An 11183-nucleotide genomic window follows, 5' to 3' on the forward strand; every position below is an offset into this window, starting at 1 on the left:
AATAAAATCATTTGATGATATAATTTGGATTGAAAGAATTTATGGTGATACAAAAGCTGCAATAAAAGAGAATAGGATTCCATTGTATAGTATAGCCCCATGTTGCCCTATGGGCCATGACTCATTATGAGTAAGATGAGGTTGAAGATGTTGGGATCCACTTAGCACCTTGTATAAAATTTTGCACTGAATATGTTTGGACATGATTGGCTGGAATTGTGCTACTCCATTTTTCTCTAAAAGACAAATTGGATCCGTGGCCGAAGTTGTCAAATTCCCCATAATATAGGGTTGATAAAGCAAAGTTTCCATCCCAAGGCATCCATCCTGTGGGTGCAATGAGATCCCCCAAGTTACATTGAATAAAAATTGTCCTTGAATACTCCTTCCATGGTCTCCCCAAGAAGTTCTTGCAAACCTCCTTAGGACTAGGATTCCTTTTGTTATAAAATGTCATCATGTATTCATTAGTACCATTAACTGTGCAATTCAAGAACACAAAGCCGGTTGATTGGGCAGGGTCGAACCTTCCATGAGCTGTTATGACATTGTTTTGAGGGAAGACTTGGGGGCGGGGAGAGACTAGGATGAGGCAATCTTGGAAGATTGAAGTTGAAAATCCGAAAATGAAGTCCACATTGCCTTGGATGCGACAGGACTTATAAAATTGTCGAAGTGTGTTGGCACATACAGTGTCTTGGTTTCCTATAAATTCACAATTTTCTATGATGGATAGGTCACTGTCTGATCGGAATGCCACTGCTTGGTGGGCATTGGGACCCGCCGTGTTCTCAATTGTTAGGTCCTTCGCCATGAATCCATCACCAAGCACTCCTGCAATAGCATCATGCATAGAACAACATTAAACACCAACGAACACACCTATCTTTTGCATTATAATTGAACTTGAATTCATCACTTTCATCCTAGCATTGTTAATCTATAACAAAACGAAAATAACTCATGCAACAACCCTTAACTCTATCCCCCAGTCTACTCCTATCATTTTGACACTCCTATATCTTTGAATTTTAATTAAAATCTAATTGAAATTGGTGTTGATTCTCCAAAAACTAAAAATCTTAACGGAAGAAAACCAAAATGAAATTGCATAGAAAGAGCAATGTTGCATATGATTTGATGAGTTTATGTTTTGCAATTTGTTGGAGAAATTTAGCAAGCAAATATGTGATCCTCAAGATAGGGAAACTAGACTAGAAGAAAGAAAAGAAAGGGTAGCAAAAAATCTGAAAGGAAATGAAGTATAAAGAAAATGATAATATGATTATAGTCATGGGCATCTCTAACATGAAGCCTCCACTAAAAACTTATCATCAATAATGTAAAAATGATAATTATGCCAAAATAATAGCACACTTGTTTTATTTTTAGTGCAACTTCTATTTATTTTAGAACTTTGACTAAATTTAGGCCCCGTTTGGGGAGTTATCAATTGTCACATCACTTTTTTTTACTTTTTACACATCTTTTATTAAAAAAAGAAAAAAAGAAAAAAAAGGAGTCAATTTTCAAATAACTAGTGAATGACAGTTGTTAGGTAACAAATAAAAAGGCAAATAGCATAGAAAAATAATACTTTGTTGGTGCATTTGTTCTATTTTTGCATAGTAAATACTACATACTAATGGAGAAACTTATGATAAATTCATATAAAGTGCCTTTTTAATATACTACAATAGCAAAGAAAATACTATACTAATAGAGATGCTCTTATCACATGGTAAATAGAAGAAAAAAATTCATCACAACAGTGACAGCACATCATCATTGACACGTAGTATCATCATCCAATCATGAATTACTAAGTAAATGTAATGTACCTCGCTATTCATATGTGCATGTTGAGTTGGATGGTAGAAAGTGTGGTTCACCATTTATGTAGTGTTTTATTATTGGATGATAATGACATGTATCATTGTTACACTAAAGTTTTACTCTAAAAATAGAGAACTCACTTGAGAAGATGATCCAGAGGAAGATTGGGCCTCAATTCAATATGTTGTTCAATTTTTGGTAACTAGTAAACCAACGGGTCTAGCCCTTTGGGTAGAGCCCTTGAAAATTCACTAAGAGAATGGTGGTCTCTTCTTGCATGTGGATCTTATTTTCTTTGAAAAAAAAAAAAATCCTTTTATCTCAAAATTAACCTAATCTATGAATGAAATTTTGTTTATTTATTTATTTATTTGGATACACAAGATAGCTTTGGTATAGACACTCTATTTTGACTGGCCCTAAAATTTAGGTACCATCAATGCTCCTTGACGATGAAAGAAGAAATATATGATAATGTCTTCTCAAAAGAAACTCGAAAGTGGTGAAATCCTGAAACCAAACATAACCCTCTTTTTAGCCAAAACGCTTTCAAGACCTAGAGGAACTTTTTTTCAAGAGTATTTTCAAGAAATTGTCACTTCACATGTTCTACTAATTCAAGGTAACGTTTGGTAGAACTTTCTAAATATGATTTGAGAATAAGAATTGTATTTTGAGTTTGTGAGTTTTGGAATTATGATTTGAGTGTGAAAATTTTGTTTGGTGAATGAGTTTTGAAAAGAGTTTTGAATTGAGTAGAAAATTTTTGATGTGACATATGATATTTGATATAAAAACTTACAACTCATAACCAAACATATAACTCAAAATTCTATTAAAACTCATAAAATTTTTTAAAAATTTAGAAAATATTTTTTGTTGAATATATAAAAATTAACATGTGTCAATTGCAAAAAAAAAAAAAAAATTGCACTATTCTGGTCAACCAGCCGAATGACAGGTGGGACAACCGGTTAGCCCAAAATTTTCCACCTTCGACCAAGTTTTCAAAAGTAAGCATGGAATTAATTTTTGAAAACTGCAAACAAACGTCATGTGCAAACTAAAGGGTGAAATTAAAGTTTCAAAACCCTTCCAAACACGGCCCAAATTTTTCTTTCAAAAGTCAAAAATCGAATTTCTTTCAAAACAAATCAAGAATTGAATCGAATTGTGAAAAAGATGAATTACTTGGGCAAATAGACCAACAACCCAATAAAACTCGCAGCCACAAGTTCTAGGTCTTCCAAGAACATGCGGCGGAAGGTTGTTATATGTAGCCACAAGTAATTTCCGGTTGATAATTGTTTCTCATAGTGGTCCCCTAGAGGCTAAAATATTCCAAATGCATGTATATCTAATATATACACACACCTGATGACTATATATCACCCCCTTAGTGTTTTGCAACGAGTGGAAAAACAGAGACTCAATTGTAGGTGTTTTTCAAAAAACTTTCTTTCTAAAAAACCTCCACCTCGGGCCTCACCGTTGGCCAGTCGGCCGCCGCCTTAGGCCATGGCGGTTGGCTGGCCTATCTTTTCTTCTTGTGCTCTTGGGTTTTCTCCCAAATAACTTGAGCCCCCTTTAGTTTTCCTCTTTCTCCTTTCCAGATCTAATCTCTAGATTTGTTTAGGTTGCTGTTTTGGGTTTATCGTTTTTGTGTAGGATACTCGGTTTGTGTAGGTTGCTCGTTTTCGGTGGAAGTGGTGATTCAGCCTGGTGTTCTACTGCAGCCATGGGTCTCGGTTTAGGTTGGGTGCGTTGAACATGGGTGGGTTGGTCCAGGAACTTCATTCGGGCACTTCTTTGCGAGCGGGAGTTTGAGGGGTGGAGGATTCAGAGCTGTTTAGGTTCTCCATTCGAGCGCTCCTGTGCGACTGGAAGTTTGAGGGGTGATTTCCGCTTCTTTGGTGGTTGGTGATTATGTTCAGTTATGAGGAGTTTGGCGCTGGGCAAACAAAGAGGTGGCTGCAGTAGCTGTAGAAGAGGAGAGTGAAGCAAGAAGAGGCTGGCGATGTTCGGAGGTGAAGCAAAGTAGGTTCGGTCACGGGTGGTTCTCGATGGTGAAGTAAGAAGAGGCTGTTGTCGGGTGGTTCTCGACGGGTGGTTGAGTGTCCGGCAATGGAGGTTGAGTGGTGCAGAGTGCTTCGGGTCAGGCGTGGGGCTCAAGAGTGTATCAGATTTGAGTCAGTCGTGGGGTGTGTAGCTGGGGTGTCTAGCTGTGATGTAGGTGGGGGCTCAAGAGTTTGGTTTTTTTATTTTGTTTTTTTATTTATTTATTTTTAGTTGTTTTTAAAATATAAAATTGTGAGGCTAAGGGGTTGGTTGTAAGATTGCGAGTAGCAGTAGTAGGAGAGTGAATTTTTACTCTTCGAATCTCTCTCAGTGCGTTTTATTTTCGTGTACCTGTAAATTTCATTTTTTAATGAAATTTTTCTTTGCCGATCAAAAAAAATATATATCACCCCCTTAGTCTATATATCTTCCCTTTCCCCCCCCCCCTCAACAAAAGGAAAAAAAAACTTGAGAAGAAGAGAGGACTCATATTGCACCAAAAAATTGTCAAAATATACTTAAAGACTCTCATCTTCTTCAACAAAGCTACCATATCCACCATTTCAAAGCGGGATCTTGGACCTCCATTAGAGATGACTCGTTGAGACTCTCAAACTTGTGCATCACTCTCCTTTGCTCTTAGTTTGAAACCTCCAAACTGAAATTGATTCTTTACTTTCTTTTCTTAGTATCTAAACATGTCATATATATTTGATAACTGTTAGATCTATTGTTTCTTGTTGATTATACTATAAATTCTATTGTCATGCATTTGATCATATTTGGGATAGATCCATGCCAGTCTCTGTGTTTTTGGAATAGATCTAAGCTATTTCTATCTCTACCCTCTAGTTTCCTTTCTTTCTTGCATTTTCTAGTATGTTTTTTTTTATCAACAACAAAGAAAACTTTATTGATGATGAGAGAACCTTACAAGGAAGAAAAAAACACCAACAAAGGGGAGGGGGATGATGCAAAGACTATCATAGCGAGACAGTTCAATCCCCACTAGATTGGCACTAAGCAACTCGCACAATCACATGGTAGCACCAAATCAAGTACCTGTTGGTAAGAGACCAATAGATACACAGAACAACAGTCCACAGCTGACCAAATACCAGCAAAATCACCACTGATGTTAACATTTTCTAGTATGTTAATAGCCTAGTGCATGCATCTAGGCCTAGTTTGTCGATTTTTTCAAGAATAATAGTAGGGATTATGAAAAAAAAATATCATGCAATGTTTCGTGAAAATTTTTTATCATTCGATTAATGTGTGATGTTTTATTATATATATAATTTAACGGTAAATTTTTTTTTATAATTATTTTTATGATATTTTTTTTTTTTATGATTTCTAATATTATTATTTTTTAGATAATGTTGCCAAGATTGTTGTGGTGCTGGATGATTTCTATGCCTTGACATGATTAGGGGCGACGCTATGTTGATGATAAAGGGTTCACCTAAACCTTTGAAAAATATTTATCACGGAAAGAGACTTATACTGTGAAAAAAGTCAATGAATGATCATTGAGTACCTGCTCAAATCACTATTGTTTCTAATCAATGAAAAGGGGGCAGTTTTTTATTTATTTTTGGGCAAATTACATATACACCCCTCCAGGTTTGACAAAATTACAGATACCCCCTGAGGTTTGAGAAATTACGAATTCCCCCCTGAATGCTATATTTGCATAAGAAATTAGGGGGTAATTTGTTATGAAATATAAACCTCAGGGGGTAAATTGTTATGAAAATACAAACCTCAGGGGGCGGGATGTAATTTCCGAAACCTCAGGGGGTATCTGTAATTTAACCAAACCTGGAGGGGTGTATATGTAATTTGCCCTTTATTTTTTTTATTTTAAGATATTCTAGATTAATTTATGCGTATCAAATCAAATTTCTACAGTTCAAATAAATCTTTTAAAATAAGGCTTACGCCATGTATTTCATGATCCTAAAATATGTATTTGTTAATTAGAGAATTTGAATCTAAAACTTAACCAGAGCAAACTTCTAAACCCGAATTGTCAACCACTAGACTAACCGTTGAAAAGCTTGCACTACTACGCCATTCCCCCTATTCTGTCTAACCTCCAGACTAATCATTTTCCTAGCCCTTTATCTTAGTCCTAAATCTGTACTCTGTAGACTCCCAAGATTAAGCACTCTTCTAAATATATATATATATATACAGCTACCGCTACGGAAATCTATGACATTTTCTAATTTTGATTTTATTGAGTATCATAATTAAATTACTTTTGGTTTTAATTAAAAAGATCATATGAATCATAATCAAACACTATTTAAGTCATCAAAATAATAATCATAATATATTATAACTAAAGCATAATCAACATTAAAATATGTCATAACCATACATACTTCAAGCACAACCAAAGATATTTTTCAATCATAATCAAAATAATAATCATAATATACCATAATTAAATTATAACTAATATTATAAAGAGTCATAATCAAAACAAACCAAAGACATCTTAATATATTATAACTAATATATTAAAATAACAATAATAATATATTATAATTAAATCATAACTAATATAATAAGAAATCATAACTAAAATCGCAAAAGATGTGGGTATATGGTTTACTCTTTTTGAGGTGTGTATTAAATTATATAGTAAAACTCATCAATTTTGTATTGGTGTTTTCATAAATAGTACAAGAGAATAACAATAAGTGATTATTGTAAAAGTGTATGTATTTATATGTCATTTTGACAAAACAATATTAAAATTCACTTTTATTTATGATTTGAGAATTTATTTTTATTTTTTTCAAGAAATGGAAAAAGTGGACACCAATAGAGAAATCTTGCTTGACGAACTTGAAAAATCTAAAATTCTCGAGATATTGATTTGTGATTATTTATCAATTTTAAGCAGTAAATAACAATCCCAATTAAACAATCAAGGCAAATCGACACAACGATTTTACATGAAAAAATCACAATTGGAGCTCCTCCAATTGTGATAAAAAAACCACGGGACAAAGCCACAAAATAATCCACTAAGAAGACATAAAGGAATTACATAAGTGTGCTCTCAATTACCTAGTGAATCTATGCTCGAATCAAATCGACCCCTATGTGCTTCTTCTAGCCTTGTTTTCACCTCGGAATTGCCTTGCCCAACACTGAACCCACAACGTCGATGTTGAATTTACGACAATGAGCCACTCTGGATTCCACCAAAGATTCAAGCCCAAATTTCACAAAATCCACCGAAGAACAACATTCTCTTTTGTATTGAACGAAACAAATAATCTTTTGATGGATACGTTTCAAACCAGATTTAAACTCAAACAAACATCAAAGAAGCTAGTAAAGAAGCTTTAGATATAAACCCTAATATCCAAGAAGAAGATCTGGAATTCGTAACCCTAAAATCTGACTAAACCGCATATTTGTAGAAAATAGATCTGCGATCTTCGCTCGAGCGCAAGAATGGCCGCTCGAGCGGACCTCGCTCTAGTGCAGGAAAGTTTGCTTGAGCGTAAAATCCTAAGTTCCAATACTTTTGCAGATAGGTCAAACCTCTAAAACCAAACGTTCTCCGCTCGAACGCACAAACGGCCGCTCGAGCAGGCAAGCAACTGCGAATGCATTTTTGCATTTTGCTTCGGGGGCGCTGCCCCTCGACCCTGCCTGGGTGCTTTCCTAGACCCGCCAAGGGGCACTGTCCCTTGGACCCCCACGAGCTAACCGGGCAGCTTGATCCCTGACATAGTCAGCGAAGTAGCAAACATGAAAGAATTAACTTCTGAAACATCTCTGCAAGGCGCAATTCAGATTGAATTTGTATCTAAAACTCAAAGCTTTACTGAAATAAAAGATTGAATACAATTACAAATGAAAGGAGTTTTGTTAAACGTTATTGCCAAGAATAAAAACCTAACAAAACTCTTCTTAATAATTATTTTCTTGAAATTTTTTATTTTTTTAAATGAAAAAGTTATGAGATGATGAATGTTTTTGAACTTTTCATTATTTTTATTTATGAAAACATAAAAAATGAAATTAAAAAAATAAAGACAATATCATAAAAAATTTGAATGACACCACCCACAAATTTTTTTAGAGTCGCCATTGGACATGAATCACATGATATTCTAGTGGCAACCTTGCCTATATGTTGCATTTCTATGAGATTTCTTGCATTAGTTGATTTATGCATCTAAGATCAATGCATTTTCCTTTTTGTTTCTAATCGTTTTAGTTTTGGCTCGACGTGGAGGAGTACTATGAAAGTTTTCTTTCTTCTTTTCATCATGCATGTGTCTTTGATATATTTTCATGTCAAGCATGCTACCATAAGATTACGAGCTTACATAGCATATATCTATGATTGCTTCTTGATTGGAGGACATTTTGCTTGATTGGAAACATTTCTATCCTTTCTAAATGAGTTCTTTCATATTTTTGGAAAATTCTCATCAAAACATGAAGCAAGCCTATTATCATCATTCAATGGCACGCAATTAACTTTTATGTTATGTGTTTCTTATGCCAACATGGGTCCATATATTGATGATCTTTTTTTGGGTACATTTCTTCCCCACTAAACTCGAGTTTTGCATTTTGTGAAGGACGGAAAAAAAGAAGAAGAAGGAAGTGCATTTAAATGGGACTAATTCAAAATAATTGTACTTCCATGAAAGTATAAGTTGGATCAAGTGACAACTTTCTCATGTCACAATTTTTACTTGCATCGAACAAAACTTTATTTATACCTCCATTGAAATATAATTATCTTGAATTATTTCCATTTAAATATAACTTTCCCAAAAGACACTTAACGAAAACAAAAAGAAAAATGATTAGGCTTTTACCAACTGTAGCTGAATCATAGGTGGTCATCCCAGGTTGCCCCACATTCAATGACCCTGTAATGATAGTTTTACCCATGCCATCACCCAAAAATACCACATTCTTCTTCTGTAACGGAACCCGAATTGTCTCATTATAAACTCCTTCCTTGATCCAAATCACAAATCTTTGAGCACCCTCATTATCAGGTGTCGCGTTCACTGCTTCCTGCACTGTCATATAGTCACACACTTCTCCTTTTGCCATGCCTTTGCACACTGTCACATTTGTCATCAAACCTGATGGAAACCCACCCTTAAACCCCAAGTCAAACCCACCACTTGAATCTGACCTGCCAATGTCTTCCCAAAACCCATCTCGTTCAGTTCGAGGTGGGTTCCATAACTGGGTCTCATTACCAAAAACATCATAGGATACCATCATGCTCAATGCATCACTGGTTAAATTGACTAGAGATTCCAAATATGACACCGTTGTGTTAACCCATGGAAATGCATTAGTGGTCTTATTCAACCCAGACATGCACCCAGTTTCGTAAACCAACGCTGCACTCATCCAAGCCCTTGCATTTTTTATCTCCCCACGTGGCAAAGCATCAACCGTCAATGACATGCGGTACTCAGCATTACGGAGCACTTCTGTGCAGGTTTTCACCACCTTGGAGAGGTTCTGATTGTTTGGGGCCTTATCTATGATATTGATGATCATGATTTGGGCGCTGTGGAGGTTTGTGGCGGAGACCCGGGTGGCACATTGGAGCATTCTAATGGGGTCATCTTCTGTTTTTGAAGAGGCATGATTGGGTGGTGGAGTCAACGAGGCTTCACATGTTCGCGGGTGTCTTGTTGCTTTGCATGCTTGGTGGAAGGATACAGGGGCACGGTGGGTGGTTGATTGTGATTTGGCTGGTTGCTCCGATGGTTTGCCTGGGTGGTGATGACCTATGAAGAAGGTTAAGAGCAAGGCAACGAGAGAAATAATAGCAACGGATATAGTAATGACGATGCTACGGCCCATTGAAATTAAGGGGTATGATATGAATGAATTCAAATGAGGATTTGGAATGGAGTAACAATGAAAGGATTTTCACGCTTACAAATCATGCATTGCATGCGTACATGCAATGCATGGTTCACAGACGTGTTTATGTAAAGATTGATCGGTAATATGACTTTTTCTTGTTTCTTTCTTGATTTTGTTTTTTTGTTGGTTTAAGAAGAAAAGATTGTGGATCTGCAAAACATTGATTATATGAAAATTGATAGATTATTTGATATGCCAAAAGTTGATGAGGGCCCTAAATGGAGGGAAAATTATAGAGGGGCTATTGGCATGAGTTCGTAGAATAAGCGGTGCTACATACATCGAATTCTAATGATAGAAACCGTTTCAAATGGAACATGACACGGATCAATATGATTAAAATCTTGAGTTGGGATCTAGTGTGATGAATGTATATATATGTTCCAACAATTAATATGGTATTACATGACAAATTGTTCGACCACATTTATTTTATTTGTAAACAAGCACCCTTATTGTGTTCAAATCTCCTTTAGTTAATTTGCGACGTACTTTGTAAAATATGCATGTGATTGGTCTATGTCACTTCTCCAATAATATATCAAATTTATAAAATAAAAAAAAATCATTTGTCTCTGTTTTATTCATGGTAATAAAACAAGAGAGTAATGATTCGGTAATGAATATTGTGAAATTTCAAAATAATAAATTCTTAAAATAAAGGGTAAATTACAAACACACCTCCTGAGATTTATTTAAATTACAAATTACCTCATGTGATTCTAGAAATTACATTATGCTCCCTAAGGTTTCTAATTTTATAAGAAATAAGTCCCTTTATTAATAAATCATCAAGTTGATTAATAGTTTTTAATAATGTTAAAATTTTATTTCAATTAATAATTCATATAATTTTATTATTGTATGGGTGAACAGTTAGAAATTTCACTTTTTCAATTAATTCTGTTAAATCAAAAATTCTGACAGGGAAGTATTTATAATTTTCCAAATCACAGGGGGCAATTCGTATGTTAAGCAAACCTTAGAGGATTTATTTGTAATTTACCCAAAAATAAATAAAGAATATAGCTATGTATATAAAGATCGTATTCCTATTTGAGGAGCAATGTGAACCAATCATTTGCATACTTTATAAATTACTTTACCATTTTAGTTTACAAGATCTAAACTTCTCATATAATTTTAGTGACACTCCAATTCTCGAGGACAACATTATATCAAGGGAGCTTTTGATAAATCTATTTTCTAGGAGCTTTATTTCATCCAATTCATATTCTTTTTGACTATTCCATTAGGTCCAATTTGAGATAAGAATACCAGAATACCATTTTCATCTACTTATGTTCCATTTAGTTCACATTATTTTCTTATGTTTCAAT

General features: G+C 34.7%; 1 protein-coding gene across 1 annotated transcript; it reads right to left on the bottom strand.

Annotated features, from left to right (window-relative positions):
* LOC114283589 (putative pectinesterase/pectinesterase inhibitor 64) lies at window positions 1–9537 on the bottom strand. Its single transcript, XM_082886382.1, has 2 exons — window positions 8763–9537; window positions 1–834 (listed from the first exon to the last, which is right to left on the bottom strand). The coding sequence occupies exons 1-2, from the start codon at window positions 9520–9522 to the stop codon at window positions 125–127; spliced, it is 1470 nt and encodes a 489-aa protein (XP_082742508.1). The 5' UTR covers window positions 9523–9537; the 3' UTR covers window positions 1–124.
* Between the last annotated feature and the right edge of the window lie 1646 nt (window positions 9538–11183).

The sequence above is a fragment of the Camellia sinensis genome, chromosome 1 (genome assembly GCF_055761805.1).
Source record: "Camellia sinensis isolate YWXY chromosome 1, ASM5576180v1, whole genome shotgun sequence".
Lineage (NCBI taxonomy): Eukaryota > Viridiplantae > Streptophyta > Magnoliopsida > Ericales > Theaceae > Camellia > Camellia sinensis.

What these genes read in the sequence shown, in the direction of transcription:
- LOC114283589 (XM_082886382.1), bottom strand. Translation starts at nt 9,522, where the DNA reads ATGCTCCAATGTGCCACCCGGGTCTCCGCCACAAACCTCCACAGCGCC. An exon ending in CTATGATTCAGCTACAGTTG is followed by an intron (nt 835 to 8,762) that starts GTAAAAGCCTAA and finishes ATGCTATTGCAG; the next exon opens with GAGTGCTTGGTGATGGATTC.